We start from the raw sequence: 20,574 nt of genomic DNA, 5'->3' as shown, positions 1-20,574 counted from the left end.
AAAAAAGTATATTACAAAATCGTTACCGCATTAATCATATCCCATTCGTCTCTTTATTTTCCCTATTTGTGTAGTTTCTTCTTCTTGAAACTTCCCTTGGGTCTGCCCCTGCCTCTTTTTACAGGAGGAGTATCGGCAGTTTCTGCCATATTACCATTATTTTTTCCATTGATTACTTCTGATTCTTGATTTTTACTGCTGGAATGTCTCTCAGACTCTCCAATGGTACTTCCAATTTTTCGCTTCAAATTCCTGGAAATAGTCTCTTCTTCAACATCCATATTAATATTTTTACCTCTGTTTCTCCTGCTAGATGTTCTTTGATGATTCTTGGTGCTTTCTTTAGAACTCGGGATCCCGCCATTCACGTCTTGGCCATTCGCAAAACTGGGTCTGAATTTTCCTTTTTCTCTAACCCTTAGATCTTCATTTCTTCCCCTAAAGCTTCTCATCCTCCCTGCTACATCTTTTTCCGCATATGATTTTGAGAGGCCTTCTTCTTGAATACTCCCTTTACTTTTCGATATACTTTTATCTTCTTCAAAAGGTGACGCGGACCGCTCAGATAGGGATAAAGGACTTAATTCGGAAGTTTCGTCATAATAATCAAGATAAGTGGATCCATTTTCTGTATCAACTTGGTCATTTCCATCAATTGCTTCATACTGAGGCTTGTTTTGTGTTAGCTGGCTTGCCGCATCTCTAGCAAATTCATCTTCATATCCTACATCCAGCCCAATTGACTCGCCTCTGTTCTCCACCTCTTGTATTCCAAAAACAGATGCGTTTCCATTCTTAGCATCATCATCTCTACTTTTCGTTTCGTTAACATCTTTATTCTTTTCTTCTATCAGATCTTCATTTTCATCTCCACTTGGCTCATACCGATTACGATTTTCGATAGCTACTCGGTTACCATTTATTTGTTCTTTATTCTCTTCCTCTTCTTCTTCCTCTTCCTCTTCCTCTTCTTTTTCTTCCTCTTTTTCCTCTTCCTCCTCATCATCATCGTCAATAACTATTTTCTTCTTCTTTTCGTTAAAAGAGCCATCTTGATTGATTTTATTGTTCATCATTAATGAATCGCCATTGGCATTATACACATTGGTACACATTATTAATCTCATTATTGGAATTTCTTGCTCATTTTCTAGAGCTTTGAGTAGCCCCTCCTTATCCTCGTCGGAAGCTAATAATTTCTGATGTTTCTCTATCAAAGCCTTGATGTCCAATTTTAATAATTTTTCGTCCTCTTCATCTATAATCATATTCTTCTTTTCAAAGTCCACGTGAGTTAAAATCCTTATTCGATTCACAATTTCATCAAGAGTTTGCTTCGTCAAATTTCGAATATCCTCAATATCGTCCTTCATGAAGTTAACAAGAAATGAAATTAAATTTGGATTATCATTATTTGATACTCTATCCCCATCTGGTTTTGTGGGCTCATTGGTAATATCGATATCTGTTCTCTTGGCAGAAATGCCACCAGAAGGTCCATAAATTAATGGCTTCCATAATAATAAATCAGGATCAACGCGGACATATCCTTTCTGTTCATATTTATTGATCACTCCATTGATTTTTGAGATATTGATTTTGATGGCATATTTTCCAGTTATTGGATCTTTCATTAATCCGTTCAAGTTTTCTAAAGTATAAATCACATCCGATGGAGTCATACCTGAGGTATTTGAGAGATCTTGGATGGTTAGTTTTAATAGGGGATTTTGATATTTATAATTTTCCAAAACTTTAAAGTTATTTTCCGTAATTTGTTTATTTTCCTTTAATATTTGATATGTTTTGGTGAAGATTTCGCTATCAATCATAATTTGTTTTATTCTATAAGCTAATGCTGTTTTCCAATAACTTCGGTACGATAAAAGGCCGAAATTTGATAGAGGTTTTTCTGGAGTCCCAACTCTAAATTCCATTCTTGATAATAAATAACTGAAGTCAATTAGAAAATTTCCATATCCATTCCGTTGATAAATTGGTAATGTCAAAATGCACGACAAGTTGTAATTTGTAGATGACAATTTCTCTTTGGAGAAATAGCCCACAAAATGATAATTATTTTGTGAGTCAATTTCTGTCAAAATATAAAACACAAACGGTTGAACATCGAAATAAAGAGTCTTGGAATTCAAAAATAGCTTGGACAATAAGCATAAATTCTGACAATATAATACATTTTTTCTCCCATCAACCTCAAATACCGCGAGTCGATTATTCACGTCCCTATAAATCTCATTTCCGGGAGGATGGTTTAACGGGCATTTTAAAGAATGGCGCTTCATAACAAATGATGATGAGAAGTACCTGAGGCAATATTCACAAATATGAAGTACTTTATGTTTATTATATTCCTCTGGATATGGAGCAGCATACCAGGTATCAATTTCAAAACCACCAAAATGAATGCAATCAATTTTTTTATAAATGGATGAATCTTGATCCCAAGGCTTTATTAAGGTTCCATCACTGTTTTTGATTCTTAAATTTTGGGTTCTTTTCATTGAATTCTCGAATGCTTTTCTATCAAGGGAATTCGGCTGAGTTTTCAAGGTGCTAGCGTCGTCGATATCAAGGGCTCCACGGTATGGCAATTCTGTAACATCAAAACTATCATCATCTTCATACTCATCGTATTCATCTTTATTATTATCATCTAATAGCTTTATATCGTTTAGGATACTGGTATTAAATATGGAGTTATCGCCAACAATCTTTTTCAAATTTATTTTCACGATAAGGTTTTCCAAATTTGAGGATATTTCCAAAGTATTTGATTTGAATGAAATTTTGTTGTTGGTATCTTTTAGTTTTATCTTTGCTTTGCCATTTCTATCATCCCCTAGTAGAGGGTCAGATATAGCCGATAGTTGGATCTGATCACGATTTCTAAGCTGACGGAGCTTATTAGAATCGGAAGAGGGATCTGTGGATGAAGCGGTTGTTATTATTTTCTCGGTGATCACTTCGTAAGTCTTGTTATCGGGTATTTGTAGCTTCTTAAGTAAACTTTTAAGTTTCTTTTGTTTTTTTATTTCGTCAATGTTGGATGGAGTAGTCAACTGTTGTTGACTTTTTGGATCACTGGTTATCATTTGGCATGGAGGGGGAATTTTGATGTACTGGAATTATGCTGTGCTGTGATTTTCGTAATCGAAAAGAAAAATTAACAATATCAACAGCGTAACGATTGATGATCTTGTAACAATATTGAAGATTCTATATGTTAATTATAATATATAATAACAATAATGCCAGTTTTTTGTTTATCTGATGATTACCGTTCATACATTTCGCATAATAAACATTCTTACCCGGGCGGGAGGCCCCAATTTTTTCTTTTTTCTTAGACACCTACCAGCAGGTCGGCACATCGCGTATTGTCCTTCTTCTTGATTATGACGATACTGCCAGAATCGATAGTTTGGAAACCACATTTTTCAGATTTTGTGGTAAGATATTATTATATTTGTGATACTAATGTAGCTTGAATATCTACGCGATAAGTATTACATTTTTGAGTACTAAATCAAAGTAAGGTCTTGACTAGAAAATGTATACTGATAAGTTTGAAAACAGTAGGCAAAAAGTGTTTGTGCACTCAAATGTGGTCTTTATGAAATTCGCTTTGGATAGATGTGATCAAATTTAATAAGGATATGATGAATAACAAAAATTAATATTTGAGTTTCCAAAAAAACATCAACTCAATGCCCCCACCGAGGCTCGAACTCGGGACCTTTACATTGCAATACATATATGAGTGTAACGCGACCACCAACTGCGCCATAGGGGCGGATGAGTGTTATGTAGTATGGTTTAAGTTATTGGTTATAGGCAATGAGACGCGTGCTCATAACCGGTGATGTGATTAATTCTTAAAGCAAGGAATGTGAGGTTGTGAGAAAGTTATAGTATTTTACTTATCTATTAGTAAGACCGGCATGAAATGCCCGGCTTGCATGTTATTTAGAACCTCTGTTACTCGTTAATATACAATTCATTCATTCATTCATTCAATTCATATTCATTCATTCATAACCACAAGCTCATAACCATTCGTGTGTAATTATAGTCGTCGACTATGAAAAGTTTTCAATATATATGATTTCTGGTTCTTCAGAGAGTAACTACTAAGTCGATCCTTACCCGTGACTAACTATATCTAGTCTAGTCGCATCGTAATATAACAGTTAACAACAATTATGCATATAAGTATGACAAATAACATATTATAAGACCCAACGGATTGGTATATTAAATTTCTGAGACCTGTTAATTTATGATTCATTCATTCATTCATATAAAATTCCAACATCATGAAATATTATTAATTTATCGATAAATGGCCTGAGGCTTATTACTATTACGCTACTACCGTTTTTTAGTTTGTATTGGGAACAATCTAACGTTTCTTTTTTAAGCGCAAGTTCTTGTAATGATATTGTAGAATAAAAAAACAACCGCGATTCATATTTGATATGAGATATTCAAAAGCAGGGAAACAATATTATCAATCAAATCTTCTTCAAATCTTCTTATAATTTCACTTGCCATATATTTGTTCCGTTTTTGCTCATACATCTTTCTTTATTGCTTTGTATATCAACTTGAGTTTGTTTATTGTCTGTTTGATATATTCTAGTATGAAAGGGCTCGATATCCCTATTTCCAGATTATTCATTTCAAACATAACATGTTTCAAAACTGAAAGACAAAAGACTTACAATAAAACACTAGATTTTTAGCTCTATACAAATTTTACTCAATCAAATGAGTGAGAATTAGAAGCGAAGACTTGCAGTATTTCTTAAAGGGTTGTTAAATGCATTTAGCACATTCATACCAAGGTTATAATAGTGTACATAAGAAAGCCGGGATTTTTCACAATCTAGGGAGGTTAATTATGGGAGATTTTTATGTGAAATAAAGTAGCAAGAACCTTTTTAAAACGGACTAAAAGGCCGTAAGCTAGTGAAATGCTTATTTGGTTAAGCAGCACCTGCAAAGCATACAATTTTTTTTTTTTTTTTTCTCGCAATTTTTTTTTATTCTTTTTGACTGTGAGAATCCTATTATAATATAATCTATTACCATCTCTAGGAGCCCAACTATGTCCAACAAAGAATTATACTCGCCTGAAGGCCTTCGTTTAGATGGTAGACGCTGGAATGAGTTGAAATCATTCACTTGTAAAGTCAACACTCACCAAACCTCATCGGACGGTTCATCATATGTCCAACAAGGGAATACAAAAGTGATGTGCAAAGTAAATGGACCATTAGAACCAAAATCCAAAGCCAATTCAAATAATAATAATGCTTCAATCACAGTGAATCTTAATATTGCCAGTTTCTCTCCAGTGGAACGAAGAAAGAGACCTAAATCTGATCGAAGAATCAAAGAAATGATGACGATATTAGAAAAAACATTCAGCGAGACAGTAATAACCAAATTGTATCCAAGAACTCAAATAATAGTGGACTGTTATGTATTATCACAAGACGGAGGGATTTTATCAGCGGTTGCCAACTCGGTAACCTTGGCATTGATCGATGCTGGGATCGCGATGTACGATTTTGTCAGCTCTATTAATGTTGGGCTTTACAATAATAGCATTCCAATTTTGGACCTAAATCATTTAGAGGAAGGAGATATGAGTTTTTTGACATTAGGAATAGTCGGTAAAAGTGAAAAACTTGCGATGATGTTATTGGAAGAAAAAATCCCATTTGATAAATTGGAAACTTTGTTGGGTATAGGGATTTCCGGGGCCCAGAGAATTAAGGATCTAATGGATGAAGAATTAAGAAAGCACGGGAAACTCTTGATATCTACAGCTGCCAGTTGATATATCTAGACTTTGTTTATTAAAGAAAAAGGATTCAATTCTACATTATATTTGTTGAATATATCCTAATTTGCGATGATGATGAAATATTCTTGATTGTTGTATCAAAATTTACTTAAAAGTTCAGTAAGCTTGCCATTTTTTTTCAATTTTTGTAAGTCTGAGTTACCACCGATATGCTTTCCACCAATGAAGATATTTGGCACAGTACCTTGCCCGGTCATTTTGGCCAATGCATCTTGAATTTCCTGGCCCTCCTTCATTTGATTCAATTGTAGTACATACGGCTTGACTTTCAAACTATCAAGGGTTTTCAAAGTTGCTTGACAAAATGGGCAAAAAGTTTTGGAGGCCACAAATATTGGTGATTCTTTGACTATTTTTGGGAGTTGGGAGACGATATTACTCATGGTTTGTTGGCTATATTTAGTTGGTGTCGATAAGATAAATCATTCATCGCTTGGAAACGTTATTAGTAATTTTTTTTTTTTTTTTTTTCCCCCCGATGGAAATGTCAGTGCTGCCTAATCACCATAAATGGTGGATTTAACGCAATGTTTATTATTATCATCTCTTAAATGAAATATCAGGCAAATGACAATTCCAGTAATCGATGTTAATAACTATGATACCAAATATTTGCTCCAATGTTTGGTATCTCATGGATATTTAGTCCTTCGAAACTGGCAACTGCTTTCAAACAACAATTCGCAAATCACCACCTCTGATAGTTCGTACTTACAAATTAACAATGCCAAACCCCAATTTGGGACGATTACCGTGAATAGATTGAATTATGGAGACCCAAAACAAATTCAAAAAAGCTCTGAAGGGATATTGAACTCGGTATCTGACTCTATGGTCTCCCTTATTTCCAAATCGTTTGGCTTGAATTATGGATTTTTCGATCAGTGTTTATCGGATCAATCTTATGTAATATCTTCCAACAACCCAATAACCAATTGCAACTTGGTCTCTTTGATTCATACAACCGGTGCCAATTTGAAATTATATACCAGGTATGAAAAAGAGCCGATCGAATTGGGGAGCCAGGATGAACCAACTTTAATTCTATCAGTAGGAAAAATATTTGAGATTATTACAAAGGGTATGGTTTTTAACAATATTTTAAAAGTTGAGGGCTCAAATTATACGGTTTTCCTGAAATCTTTGAATTTGGACTTAAAAATTTCGGATGTTATTAAATTATCGTCGTCATTTATGGATAACAAACCAGATATCAACAAATTCTTCCTTCAAAGGGTTTGGAAAATCAATTATTTGAAAGATCCAACAATTGGGGCATTCGAAGACAAGAAATTTTTCAATAATGCTAATACAAATGTGAATACGGGAAAGGAGCATATGTTTGGGTACTTAAGAAATCAAAATTTATTTTTACAAATAGATCCTTTGATGGAGCTAAACTACGTTGGTTTTGATACCACTGCTGATCCTTATTTGATCAATTTCAAAATGAGCAAGAAAATCGGGGATGTTTTCATCGATGAGATCGTTTATCATCAAAAAGACACAAATAATGAACTTTTCAATCAAATCTTTACCCAGTCATTTAAAGATTTTGCGAATTTCCATGATAACACTTTAAAGGAGAAATTGAAAGCATTGGTCAGAATTTTTTCAAACTTAGACAATGTAATTTATATCTATTTTCTTGATCATACAAATTTGCCTAGCTTGAGCCAGTTTCTTCCAAATATGACCAAACTTTTAGGTAAAGAAGTGACGGTTTCGGACATTTTAAAGATTAAATATTTATATCCCCAGAGCTATGAGCTATTCAAAGTTGTTTCTAATAATGATAAAACTAATTTGTTAATAGGTTTACCTAAAGAACAATTGCAAGTTACCAACTTTGCTAAAGAAATCGTGAAAAGAAAAGAAATCTTTCTGCAATTAGTGGATACTTTTGTTTCTCGGGAAGATTTACACTCTATTGACGAGAAGATCAACCAAGTTTATAATGATTTGCCATTAGCTCCATCGGATTTTAAACCAGCGGCTAGTAGTATTAACAGAAAATTAAGTATTTTGAAAGAATCTGCTCCAAAGATAACGAAATTATCTAAAATTTCCAAGCAGAAGGCACAACCGATAAATGATAAGAAATTGTCATTAATTGAAAGAATCAGATTGAAAGAAGCGCAGAAAAAAAAGTTGTTCGAGATAGATGCTCCGCAAGGAAATGGGACGAATACAGGCGAATTGTTGATGATTTTTGAGATTCTTTATAACTTGAATACCACCAATGGCGTTAAATCTTTCCCAATAAAGTCAATAGTTGGTAAAATTATTGATAGTTTAAAGGCCACGAAGTTTAACTTGATGAGTGGAGAGCACTTGATGAAGATTCTTCGAGCTTTCGATGAGAAATTGCCAGATGAAATTCTCCAGATTGTGAACTTTGCCAACAATGGGAATATTATATTGAAATACGATTTTTACAACAAGAGAAATGAAATTATAGAATTTTTGTCAAAATAGAGGTATATATTGTATTATGTATTATAACAATAAATAGATAATTATATAACAATTTTAGAGTATGATGATGATCCAGAACAGCGGCACGTGAAAGTAAAAAAAAAAAATATTTTCGTTATCACCAAAATTTTCTAATCAGAATCTCGAATTATTTAAATATTATTGCGGTTGATCATTCAACGTCTATAATAAGCCGAAAAATATTTCCGCCAATGGATTCTTCTCCTCATAAGGTATAGCAAACTCCCAGAATATTTTCAAAGAGTAGTACGATATGATAAACGACGATTTGACCGATGATTCTGATGAGATTGTTGCTATTGAAAACTCTACTTCTGAGGATGACAGCGATGAGGATATTGTGTTGTCGATGATCAGTAGATCCGTCAAAGCAAAACCAAGACCAGATTTCTCAAAAGGAACCACAAGTCCTCTTGGAAAAGCAGGATTTATCCCGAGAAAAAAGTTTGCAATTGATGCAGACAAGGAAGCACTGAATTTTTTTGCCGCCAATAATATAAATGTCTCCAAAAGTAATTTCGAAGAAATCAACTCAATGCTAGATGAAAGCTTACTTGAAACTATTGAGAAAGAGAATAAAATAGCCCAACGACATAAGGAGAATGAGAACAAAATTGCAAAAGAAGCGGAAAAATTGAAACGAAAGAAAGAACTTAACGTGGTAAAAGTTTTTAGATTACTCAATGACATAGTCACAGAAGAAAAACTGTTTAGTGAGACCAAAAAGCACAATGACAAAAAATATCAGATTGACAATTCCATCAATGAGTTTTTTTTACAAAGTTATTTGAAAATCTCCCGCACCCATTACCTTAAACCGCACGGAAAGTTCTCTGAATCTTTTAAGGTATCTCATGTCAAGCAAATTTTTGATAATAATATTGCGTCGAATAAAGCCATAGTGATAAAAGATAATAATATCCTAATCCAAAAAAAAGTTTCCACTATTGGCCTTGCTGATACAATCATAAGCTCAATATCACAGTTGGAAGCCTGTCTTATTAATCTAGGGATTGATAGTGGCTTGGTGCACGATTTGAAAGGAGATTTTAAGATTGAGGATCATTTGGTACCAATGATTGATGGGGAAAATGATGATAAGAAGGCTGTCACTATCGACGAATTTGGATTGCCAATAAAAAATCATGATGATCTAAATGATATCGATAATCTTGATTTAAAGACTAGTCAAAAAAGTAAAAGGGATCATAAAATGATTGAGAAACTACGGGTAAGCAAATTTAAATCGTCAATTGAAGTTTTTGTCAATAAGTTACGCACGCTTTCTATAATCTTAACGAGACAAGAGTTTTTTGACCAACAGATTTTCGACTTGTTATTGAAAGTTGCTTTCACATGCTTGTGTGATGAAAGAGTTATTTATTTTAACAAGATTAATGACGTCGTCTATTTAATTCAAGAATTGATTTTCTATTTGTTCAAGGTTGCCACAGGGGCATTTTGGAAATCACAACCTGCAAGTGCAAGTGTTGGACTCGCTAACTCACGACCATTAGAAAAACCACCATTATCTCAGTCAGATGGTGCAGAAGATTCTAAAAACCAAACTATTTTGGCAAATTTTTTCCTACCAGAGCTTCGGCATATTATTGATATTTACTTCTCAGTTACCTCATCACCTAGAGCATTTTATCAAATGACGCAAGGGTTATTCACAGTTATTCCATTATATTCTTTTGATGGAACTGCTGCTACCAATGTCTCATTATGGTCACAATTCAAGTTATTTTTATCGTTGATGATTTTCTGTGAAAACACTTTGAAACTCGAAACTCAAAATTTGAAGCAAGGCTATTTCCCTGTAGTTTTTGAGAATTTGAAGCCCCTTAAAGCAAAGGAATTTGAAAAATCAGCAGCTGATGATTCGGCGATACTCGCCGCGCCAGCTTCAAATGGCAAATTGCTGAAAAAATCTGATGCTTTTATCAATCCTGATTTCCGGGATCATGTCATCTGGTCAATTGTTAAAGAATTAAAGTACCTTGAAGATCACAAACTCAGCCTATCATCTTTGGCATTTGATGATGATTTTGATATAGAGGAAGTGAAGGACATTCTTTCTAGCCGTGGTGAAGGAAAAAATAAGTTTTTGAAAGAAATGGATTCTGGTAATCCTTCATCTTACTCAGATATGAAGGAAAGAATTACCGAAGGCAGCGTTTCACCATATTGGCTTTTATGCAAGTTCATGTGTTTGAGCAACTTACTAATTGATTTATCACTGGAGGCATCACTTGATAACCTTAGAAATGGGCCACTTTCATCAGAATTTCAAGATAATTCCGAAACCCCACAATCTGCCATCACTGCGAATTCGAATAAGGATATTGAGAGTAAATTGGAATTCGAGAGAATGACGATTGATGCCATTGGTATTAGTCTCAATGTGATATTTAATGATTATTTGCCACATCTGATTCCACAAGATTTGGATACCTCCTTGACTTTCTTACAAGTGAAGAAATTGATTTTGCACTTGAAGAATATCGTTGAAAATTACAAGAGATTCTGGGAATTTGATACTTTAGAAATAGGCTACTGATTATTTGTTTTTCTTTTTCATCATTTATATACTTTTCGGGGTTCCATTATTGTTATGTACTATTATTACTATATTTTTTTTTTGAGATTTCCTAGATGTTTTTTTTTTGTACTCCTTGTATTTCTTTTCTTCACTAATGTGATTACGAATGATTAATAATAAAAATTTGGAATATATGCATTGATCCTTCTATGCTAATGTATATAGTATATTTTGTAATAGACCTTAATAACCAACCAACCAATAAATAAGAATAATAATTTCAGTATATAAGTAAAACGACATCATTCAAAACCAAAAAAGACGTCTCCAACCATGCGATGCTTCCAGTTCCTTTTGTTTTTGTTCTTTCAAAGCAGTCTGATTTTCCTCATTCGTTTCCTCCAATTCTCTAATTCTGAGTTCCAAAGCTTCAATTTGTTGCTTATACTCCAACTCCGTTTGCTCAAAATCAAGGTATTCCCAGGTATATTGTAAGATAAAATATATTATTGATGTCAACAAGAACGTATTAATCAATGGCCATTTGAAATCAGCAAGAGTAGGTTTCTTTGGGGTTTGAGACTGTGAGTGAAGCTCTTCCAAAGTTTCTTCTAATTTCTTTGGATCTTCTGCGATGCGCTGTTTAAGGGATTCAATGGTTGCATTGATCGATTTTTGGTTTTTCTCATGTTGAGACATAAGCTGTTCAGTGTTGGTAATAGGCTGCTTATGAGTAGGAGATATTTTAGTGACATAATGTTCTACCGGTTTCTTAGCATCAACTGGTGATTCATCGGTAACATTTGATTTCGATTTGGTTGCCTTTTTGGAGACATTAAAGATATCATTCGATTTGAGGAACCGCGATTTGGACAGGAAACACCGGATCTGTACGGCTTGAGAGACAAGATTAGGTCTCATCACACCGGTTAATCTTGGAAATATAGGGATCATGGTTGTAAATGATTAGTAATTACCGAGGATGTCTAGAAATTCTGGGGTAAAAGATCTCTGAAAGCTCATCCCATTTCCTTTTTTTTTTGGGAGGTTTCATTGGGCGCATATAAAAAGAAATTGTTGGGGGGAGGGGGCGGACACCGGCTCCGGAGACTCATAACCTTGGCGTGCTTCCAACATGGAAAACAAACAACTACAACGATAGAAGAACAGTCAATTGTCAATAAAAGAGGAAAAAAAATACGAATACATTTTCTAGAACAAAAAAAAAACCCCCTCACCGCCAAAAGTTATCAACAAAAGCCACTTATAATTCTTCAGAAATGTAGAATAAAATTCACAGCTGCCCAATCTTCAATCTTCTTTCACGGTAATATCATTCCGTATATCAACATCCTGTTTGATTGAATCATCACTCAGATACGTGGTAACGTAATCGCTCTGCATTCTCTTCTGCCACCAGTTCTTGTGGGCACCTTCATGTAAATCTTGTAGTGGTATTGCATTTTCCTCATCCCGATCATCTTCATCACTACCTTGTAATGAAATGTGTGTCACGGTTTCATCACGATATCTAGGTTTGTCATATTTTTTGATAGTTTTGAGTTTGTATTGACCTCCAAGAACCAAATCTTTTGCAACCAATTCTCTGGTTCTCCCCAAACTTTCAATAGCCGCAACTCTATCACAGGTGCTTTCCAATAATTCATCGAATCCTGGCTGGCATACGATCTCATGGAATGCTCTCATCATCGGCACTGAATCAGCACGAACGTTAGAATCAGGATCAATAGTGAAAATGTTCAAATCGTCGTATTTTTGAATATAATCTGGCCTGGTCATGATTTGTCGGGCTCTCCAAAGAGGCATTGAAGGAATTTTATGACTCTCTGAGAGTTTTAAAGGTAATTCATGCGGCAGTTTATTATTCTCAATGTTCCCATTAGACTTATGTCGGGCTTTATCCATATCCACAAATTCTTTTGCTAAAAGCATAGCAGAAGTAGAAAATTTCCCACTCTCCATAACATCATCATCCATACCTTCACCAATTAACCCACACTGGTTCAAAAACCAGGTTTTCTCTCGATCAATGATTTTATGACTGGCAACAATCATATTGCTATGTTTGGAAACCTCTGACAAATGCTGAGGACGACCACCCACCAAATCATAAACTCTATTTGCAAGTTTGTCATCCAATTCTTCTTTGAAAAATCTCTTTCTTGAGGATTTAAGAGTTTTCACAGCGTCTTCGCGGTTCAAATCGGTGATACTGATAACTTCCAATTTGGTACTTAACTTCTTCATTCTTTCGTACAACCAATAATCATCCGAGTTGAACACCATTGTCACGAGTCCTGCCCCACATAACTCTTCCGCCTTTTGTTGTAATAGTTCAACGAGATTGACACCTTCTGGGTCATTTCTAATCAAATGGGCGGAATTAATGAGCAATACCAAGGGTTTCTTGGTGCGCTTCATTCTTTTGATCGCCACCTCTTCCAACTTAGTGAACGCCCTTTCAATATCCAAAATCGCAGTGGTGTCTCTTGGGCCTCTGATGCTAAACAATGAGCCAATATAGTCTTCGAAGAAATCGAAATTTAAAGCTTTCCCCAACCGAATTCTAAAGATCTCTGGATCAGCGTGGGCATCCATGGCAGTACAATTCATCCCATTGACTTTGCTGAAACTTTCCAACACTAGCGATGTTTTTCCCGTACCCTTTTCCCCAATCAATAAGAAGTATCGACCTTTAATTTTCCCAGACACTATGTCATCCATCAACTTTTGTTGAGGTCGTTCGACCCAATCAGTTCCCGAACTATTAGCGGTTTCATGGATTGCCAAGTCAAAAGATGTGTCACCAAGACCAAATGCTTTTTCTAACTTGGAAAGAACATGATTTTCATAAACCTCGTGGTACGTTAGCCCAGCAGCGGCCAACACCGCGACCGACGCAAATGTTATCCCTGAGGTTTCTAAACATTTGAACAAGAATCCGTAAAATCTTTCTCTTTTTTCTTTCCTCTTTTCCTGTTTTTCCTGTTCATCTTCTTCGGAAAATGGGGATTGTGAATTATTATTGACCAGTGATGTTGTTTTGGAGGTTTCCCCCAGTTGTTTCAGCAACTTCCTTTTTTCTCTATTCAATCTTTGCTTCTCTTGCTTTACTTCTTCTTCTTCAAGAGTTTCTAAAGGGTCAATGGGCAATAAAGGATTGATTCTGGTTATTGGAGAGGTATGGAATCTTTGAATATTAGCCCCAAAACGTGGTAGCGTGTTTCTTCGTATGACATTACCAGCTGAACACCCAATCACCAGAGGGGCTCGCAAGTAGCATCTCATTTGGTTTAATTATTAACACAATTTCCCGATAGCTCACCCTTCACTATTGGTCGATATCGATAGAATTTCGCCTTCAAAGATGTTTTCGTCATTTGTATGTTTTCTATTTGACAAGGGGTGACAGACCCGCAGACCTGGCCACCCTTCATGTATACATATGCATAAACATGTACAAAGAACATGATCATGCGCCTCTTTCCCCTTTCTTTTTTTTTCTTTTTTTTTCCTCTCTCTTTCCTAGTTGACCAGTTACCAAACTTCGATGATTATTCATTGGTGTGATCATAAGGTACCTTCACTATAGGACACGCTACATAGAATATGTTATTTAGGACTACAACTCAGTGACCTTCTTGTTTTTTTTTTCCCGTCCAAATTTTCCAATAGATCAAGAATATAGACCCAAATGTTTGATGACTCGATTCCTCTAGAGGATAAAATCGTTCTTAAAGGATTACCACCAGTATACAAGCTACCCGAGGACTGGAAACTACCTCCGAATATTTATAATAACTTCACCATAAAGGATATTCAGAAGTCGTTCTTCTCGAAAGATTACGAGAATTTCCACAACATTTGGCGATTTGATGGTCTTGTCCCCGACCGATCAAAAAGGTTTTTCAACGAGTTTCCCCGGGTGGGATCAAATTGGGATGGTGAGCACCATACTTATAATTCGGATTATAGCTTTATCATGAAATGGTTTCCAGCGTTCAGTCAAAATCTCTATGTGGTCCATTGGCTTTTCCCAAAGCTTGATGAAAAATATTTCCCAAGTAACACTAAGACCACGGAACTTTCGGTGTTGGAAAAGCCGGATAAGTATAATACTCCACATGCCAATATTCCTAGAAATCTAACTCCTAATGAATCGAAGAAAGCGATCTTCAAGGCTAAACCAATCCCAACAAAGTTCGAACAAAACATGTGCGAGAGTTTGCGTGGCAATGGATTATATAACCGCAAGGGAGTGTGGGCGTGTTTCATCATGAGTGGCAATACCATCGATTTAGAACATGATGAGTTTGGTGAAAAATTCTTTCTCAAGTATGAGGATTGGTTGAGGTGGAAGAAATTAATGAAATTGCGGATCATTGAGGCAGCTGAAAACAATGATTTGGAGAAAGTGAACCTAATAAGAAATATATCTTATTCTGGGTGACCTTCATGTATTATAACATGTACATATAATGTACTATGACATATTAAAAGTTTCATTTATATTCATTGCTGATAACGTTTTCATGTGCTGTAAATTCAGTATATCCACAGCACCCACCGTGCTGGATCACCTGGTTCTGGGGTTTGTAGCGCTGACCGGATCTTTAATTTTTTTTTTGGTGATGAGCACAAAATATTTCGGTGTGTTTTTTGAAATAATTAACTGAAAGGATATATACACATATATACAAAAGAATATGGGGACCCGTCAAAAACAAGATCTTACTATTTTCAATGACAATAGCGTCATATGTCCACAGCTACTAGACTCTAAGATTTTCCATCCTTTCACTGGGTTAATCACTTCAGTGGAAGGAACCTCTCCAATATGGCTCATCAATACCCTAATAGAAGAACTTTTGTTTGGGAAATGCCGGCTCAATTCCTCAGTGTCATCGCATCATCATAACACATCGCTTTCAAAGAAATTAGATCGACAAGTAACCTATATCTCATTATCCAACAACTTGAGTTATTATTCTTATTATTTTAAAAAATTAACCAGCATTGACTTGACAACCCAACAAGACAGATTCCAATTCATTAATTGTTTTGATGATTTGTTCACGAAAATCTTGAAAGATGGAGATATTAGTGAGGAATCTGTGGTGAAAAACTTGTTTGAAACTCATATTTTGAAGAATATCGCCCCTTCCAACAACCGTATTATTTTCATTGACGGATTGGAATTCTTGGTAAGTGCTAGCAATGTCAAACCAATCACCATGGTCAAATTTCTTCATAATCTTCAGAAATCTTGCCAGGGATTGTTTTTGATCTCATCAGTGGATGAAGAATTAATTGATTTTGCAGAAAATAACGACAGGTTGATTGAGCACCGGATCACTCAGTTTTATTCTTACATGATACACAAATCCAATTTCGTCGTCAATGCCAGACCTTTGAGTACCGGTAGAGCTGATGACATTTCGGGAAATTTAAGAATAAGTAAGGGTATGGTTGGTTTAGATTGGTTATTAAAACATCCCCAACCTAATAACTTGCAAGTTCTTGAAAAGGAATATTTGTTTCTTGTGAAAAAGGATTTCACAGTAGACTTATTTTACAAATAAGCAATTTAAATGAATAATGATTATAATAATGATAAAGACAACAAGTAATATATATATTTATCTTTCTCTTATGCAAGTACTAATTGTAGGAGAAATGAAAAAAACAACAACAAAAAAACCACTCATTGTTTTCCAAAACTTTCTTCAATTTACTGTTCAGTAGCTTCCATTTTTAAGCTAGCCTTTTTGGCTTCGATTCTCTTCCTTTCTTGTTCCAATAATTCCTCTTCCATATCTAAGTTTTCTTGAATATTCCACAAGTCCTTATACAAGGACTTTTCCTTAGCCAATAATTCAAAATGAGTACCTTCTTCCTTCAACTGGCCTCTTTCCAAGACAATGATCTTGTCGCTGTCCGCAATGGTTCTCAATCTGTGAGCAATAGACACACTGGTGATGTCTTTAAGTTCGGCTTTGTCATTATGGAACATGGCCTTGATTTCTTTCAAAAGTGCCTGTTCAGTATGGGTGTCAAGAGCAGAAGTGGCTTCATCGAAAAACGCAATTGGTGCTCTCTTAAGCAATAATCTGGCAATGGCTAATCTTTGCTTTTCCCCTCCAGAAATCATCATACCCCGCTCCCCAACAATGGTGTTCAAACCTTCTGGAGAGTCCTCAATTAGGTTATTAAGTTTCACTTTGTTGATGATATGCTTAATTTCATCATCGCTAGCATCAAGTCTCCCATATCTGATATTCTCCAAGATGGTATCGTTGAATAATGGGGTGTCTTGAGGAACCACTCCAATGGATTTTCTAAGGGATTCCAAAGTGAGATGTTTGATATCTTGCCCATTGATCAAAATTCTCCCTTGATCTAAATCATAAAATCTGAAAATCAATTTCAAGATCGTGGATTTCCCACTACCACTTGGTCCGACAATAGCAACTTTTTCCCCAGCAGGAATCGTGAATGATACATTATCCAAAATCTTTCTAGTTGGCACATAACTGAAACTGACATTTTCAAACCTGATTTCTGCAGCACCTCCAAGGGCCAACGGTTTGGCATCTGGCAAATTCTTAATCTTCACTTCATTGTTGTTTAATTTGAACAACGTTTCCATATCCAACAATGATTGCTTCAATTCTCTGTAAACCGAACCTAAGAAATTCAATGGCACCGACAATTGGAAAACTAACTGATTAATTAACACCAAGTCCCCCACAGTTAACGAACCATTAGCAACACCATTACATGCCATATACATCATTGCGGTTAAGGCACTGGTGAAAATAAAATTCTGACCAGAGTTCAAAAATGCCAAAGAAGTGGCCACTTTAATTTGGGCATCTTGGTATTTTGTCAATGCGGCATTGTATTTCGATACTTGGAACGCTTCATTATTGAAATATTTCACGGCCTCATAATTGATCAATGAGTCCAAAGCAACACTTGCCGCTTGATTATCGGCCTTATTAGCTTTTCTACGGAACCCAGTTCTCCAAGTAGTAGTTTTAATGGTGAAAATCGAATACGCCAACATGGTAAGCAAAGTAACGGTAGCAAACTTGAACCCATAATTGTAAGTCAAGATCCCACATACCATGGAGATTTCAAAGGAGATTGGCAATATATGGAAAACCATGGCGGTTAATACGTACGAAATCCCTTTGGTACCTCTATCGATAGCTCTGGTCAATCCACCGGTTTGCTTCGACAAGTGGAAACTCAAATCAAGGTTCAATAAATGGGTAAAAGTGTCATTGGCAATCTTTTTGATGGCAGTTTGAGCAACTCTGGCAAATACGGCATTTCTTAACTCCCCAAATAATACCGCCCCGAATCTGGCGCTACCATAAGCGAGAATCAACCCACCAGCAATCGTGGTGACCGTGCCGATTTCGTTAAGCCAATCAATGTTCATGGAATCAATGATCGATTTAAAGAAAAATGGCACCTGGACGTTCAAAAGCTTGGACAATATCAACATCGACAAGGCAACCACCACCCTAATTTTGGCGTTGGTGTTGCCCTTTGGCCACAATTTTGATAAAAGTTGTTTGATGATATTAAGTTGGGGAACCGATAACGACGAAGGAAGCAGCGATGAATTTTTAACCACCACCGGTTTGATTTCCTTGGGATCTTTTGGGATCCCTGGCTTTTGGGAATTGGCCACTTTGGTCTTGGTGTGGAATTTCGTGGAGAGTAGTTTGGAGTTGATGGTCAATGAGGTCTTTACGCATCTTTGTGATTGGATAATGTTTTGCAAGTTTCTTTGGGCATTTACATGGAAGCTTCGCGAAAATAAACCGGTTTTCTTGAAGGCCTTACTGGAGGATAGCAAGTTCCTCGTGACCAATTGTAGGTTCATCATAATGGAATAGTGTGCGGGAGGCCTTCCGAGGTGATAAAGAAGAAAGTTCAAATAGACATCAAAAAAAAAAGCACCCCCCTGGTGATTTTCTTTTGAAAAAAAAAAAGTGCAAAAAACTGTGAGAAATCAATGATAATTACGACATTTTTAATTATTATTACACACAGTATTCCTACAACTGGTACCGGGGTCGATCTGTAAGACATCCCAAAAAACAATAAACAATTTTTTATCAATTATATTATTCACAAGACATCTTTTCTATAACAATTTACAATTCCCTTCCTCACCGGAAAAACTTGTCCATCAACAAGGCTGCAGCAACACTGACATTTAACGAGTCCACTACCGACTTACCATTATTGATATCACTTCTGTAAGACTCCAACTTTACGTAAAAATCACTAAGATTGACCAAGTTCTTTCTAATACCTTTCCCTTCCGACCCCAAAATCATCACGCATGGTTCAGCAACAAGTAAGTCTTTCAAACTGTCCATTCCAACATTCTTGGAATCTTGGGTTTTGGAAACCCCTGCACTGACAAACTTCCAGCCATTGCTTTGACTTTCCTGGATGAATTTCATTGGGTTGTCTGCTGAATAGATGTTCATCAATTCAAGGGCACCCGATGAAGCTTTGGCAACCACCGAATTTAGAGGAGCACAGTTCTTGGCGGTCACCACCACAAAGTCGGCCCCTAAATAGTAAGCTGATCTAATGATCGCCCCAAGATTGTGAGGATCAGTGACTTCATCGATAAGTACCCCAAACGGATTGCAAACCCCGTCACTGTCTTCAATTTCCGACTCCCTAATCACCGGTAACGTTATTTGTTCGACCACTCCCAAATCCTCTTGGTACACATCGTATTCTGTTTGATTTTCTGAGCTCACTATCCCCAATTTCTTGATACTGTTTAATATTATTGGCCGGGCTTCCAATATGACACCGTTATGCGGGTTGTAGTTACTCAATAAGTTCATATGATGCTTGTCCATTTGTTCAATTAAAATACCATTTTGTTTAGCCAATTTCACGAGCTGATCATCACTGGAATTACTTCCCTGTAATAATAGTCTGGTATATGATTGCCTTTTCCCAGATGTCAAGGCCGCGAGCACCGCAGAGGTACCGTAGACAAACTCTGTTAAAGGGTTATGGAAACTTTGGACGTAACGATTGGATTCTGCTCTTTGATACTTTCTTTCTCTTCTAATATGTTTCAGTTCTTCTCTATAAAGCTGCTTCTTGTCGTGCTTTGTCTTATATTCCTGTAAGAGATCTCTATCTTTCAATTGCCTGGCATGAACATGGGCGTACTTTCTCTTGAAGAAGGTCTCTTTATCTTCCCCGGTCTTTTCCCAGGCCCTTTGTCTTCTTTCGTTTGGGAAATTTCGGTCAAAAGACGCTTTTTTCACAAACTTTGCCGTGTCAAGCTGCTTAGAAAGACTGCTGGAGGAGGTAGCGAGTCTCCGTATGAGTACTTTAGACATGGTATTATTATGGTCTATCTATCGATTAGCTGCCAGCATCTCATCGCATCACTGTAGAAACAAAAGAAGGAAAAAAAAAAAAAAATTTCGGTGATTTTCTTCCAGATCTCCCACGTGACCATAAATCACCATCGCCGCAAACCAAAGATTTTCACGATTTTTTTTTGAACAAAAATTTCCACCAACACACAAAGAGACATTTGGGCTTAGATCGG

General features: G+C 36.0%; 11 protein-coding genes across 11 annotated transcripts; 5 read left to right on the top strand and 6 right to left on the bottom strand. All coding sequences in view use genetic code 12, as the record gives it.

The window, feature by feature from the left end:
- Nucleotides 1-62: 62 nt before the first annotated feature.
- On the bottom strand, nucleotides 63-3,113 carry DASC09_052470 (histone acetyltransferase; the record flags this gene model as incomplete). Its single annotated transcript, XM_064998846.1, has 1 exon — nucleotides 63-3,113. The coding sequence occupies one exon, from the start codon at nucleotides 3,111-3,113 to the stop codon at nucleotides 63-65; it is 3,051 nt and encodes a 1,016-aa protein (XP_064854918.1).
- A 2,018-nt stretch (nucleotides 3,114-5,131) lies between these two features.
- On the top strand, nucleotides 5,132-5,869 carry SKI6 (exosome non-catalytic core subunit SKI6; the record flags this gene model as incomplete). Its single annotated transcript, XM_064998845.1, has 1 exon — nucleotides 5,132-5,869. The coding sequence occupies one exon, from the start codon at nucleotides 5,132-5,134 to the stop codon at nucleotides 5,867-5,869; it is 738 nt and encodes a 245-aa protein (XP_064854917.1).
- Nucleotides 5,870-5,973: 104 nt separating this feature from the next.
- Nucleotides 5,974-6,279, bottom strand: DASC09_052450 (glutaredoxin; the record flags this gene model as incomplete). The annotated part of the gene is made up of 1 exon (XM_064998844.1): nucleotides 5,974-6,279. One exon carries the CDS (start codon nucleotides 6,277-6,279, stop codon nucleotides 5,974-5,976), a length of 306 nt encoding a protein of 101 aa, XP_064854916.1.
- A 184-nt stretch (nucleotides 6,280-6,463) lies between these two features.
- On the top strand, nucleotides 6,464-8,374 carry DASC09_052440 (uncharacterized protein; the record flags this gene model as incomplete). Its single annotated transcript, XM_064998843.1, has 1 exon — nucleotides 6,464-8,374. One exon carries the CDS (start codon nucleotides 6,464-6,466, stop codon nucleotides 8,372-8,374), a length of 1,911 nt encoding a protein of 636 aa, XP_064854915.1.
- A 274-nt stretch (nucleotides 8,375-8,648) lies between these two features.
- DASC09_052430 (uncharacterized protein) lies at nucleotides 8,649-10,958 on the top strand (the record flags this gene model as incomplete). The annotated part of the gene is made up of 1 exon (XM_064998842.1): nucleotides 8,649-10,958. One exon carries the CDS (start codon nucleotides 8,649-8,651, stop codon nucleotides 10,956-10,958), a length of 2,310 nt encoding a protein of 769 aa, XP_064854914.1.
- A 288-nt stretch (nucleotides 10,959-11,246) lies between these two features.
- On the bottom strand, nucleotides 11,247-11,894 carry INA17 (Ina17p; the record flags this gene model as incomplete). The annotated part of the gene is made up of 1 exon (XM_064998841.1): nucleotides 11,247-11,894. The coding sequence occupies one exon, from the start codon at nucleotides 11,892-11,894 to the stop codon at nucleotides 11,247-11,249; it is 648 nt and encodes a 215-aa protein (XP_064854913.1).
- Nucleotides 11,895-12,251: 357 nt separating this feature from the next.
- Nucleotides 12,252-14,249, bottom strand: DASC09_052410 (ATP-binding protein; the record flags this gene model as incomplete). The annotated part of the gene is made up of 1 exon (XM_064998840.1): nucleotides 12,252-14,249. The coding sequence occupies one exon, from the start codon at nucleotides 14,247-14,249 to the stop codon at nucleotides 12,252-12,254; it is 1,998 nt and encodes a 665-aa protein (XP_064854912.1).
- A 406-nt stretch (nucleotides 14,250-14,655) lies between these two features.
- Nucleotides 14,656-15,411, top strand: DASC09_052400 (uncharacterized protein; the record flags this gene model as incomplete). The annotated part of the gene is made up of 1 exon (XM_064998839.1): nucleotides 14,656-15,411. One exon carries the CDS (start codon nucleotides 14,656-14,658, stop codon nucleotides 15,409-15,411), a length of 756 nt encoding a protein of 251 aa, XP_064854911.1.
- A 256-nt stretch (nucleotides 15,412-15,667) lies between these two features.
- Nucleotides 15,668-16,543, top strand: ELP6 (Elongator subunit ELP6; the record flags this gene model as incomplete). Its single annotated transcript, XM_064998838.1, has 1 exon — nucleotides 15,668-16,543. The coding sequence occupies one exon, from the start codon at nucleotides 15,668-15,670 to the stop codon at nucleotides 16,541-16,543; it is 876 nt and encodes a 291-aa protein (XP_064854910.1).
- Nucleotides 16,544-16,692: 149 nt separating this feature from the next.
- DASC09_052380 (ABCB family ABC transporter ATP-binding protein/permease) lies at nucleotides 16,693-18,864 on the bottom strand (the record flags this gene model as incomplete). Its single annotated transcript, XM_064998837.1, has 1 exon — nucleotides 16,693-18,864. The coding sequence occupies one exon, from the start codon at nucleotides 18,862-18,864 to the stop codon at nucleotides 16,693-16,695; it is 2,172 nt and encodes a 723-aa protein (XP_064854909.1).
- A 286-nt stretch (nucleotides 18,865-19,150) lies between these two features.
- On the bottom strand, nucleotides 19,151-20,359 carry MRM1 (Mrm1p; the record flags this gene model as incomplete). The annotated part of the gene is made up of 1 exon (XM_064998836.1): nucleotides 19,151-20,359. The coding sequence occupies one exon, from the start codon at nucleotides 20,357-20,359 to the stop codon at nucleotides 19,151-19,153; it is 1,209 nt and encodes a 402-aa protein (XP_064854908.1).
- Nucleotides 20,360-20,574: the final 215 nt, after the last annotated feature.

Source organism: Saccharomycopsis crataegensis, assembly GCF_037102585.1.
Source record: "Saccharomycopsis crataegensis DNA, jcf7180000000087, whole genome shotgun sequence".
Lineage (NCBI taxonomy): Eukaryota > Fungi > Ascomycota > Saccharomycetes > Ascoideales > Saccharomycopsidaceae > Saccharomycopsis > Saccharomycopsis crataegensis.
This window is presented reverse-complemented; position numbering and strand designations above follow the sequence as displayed.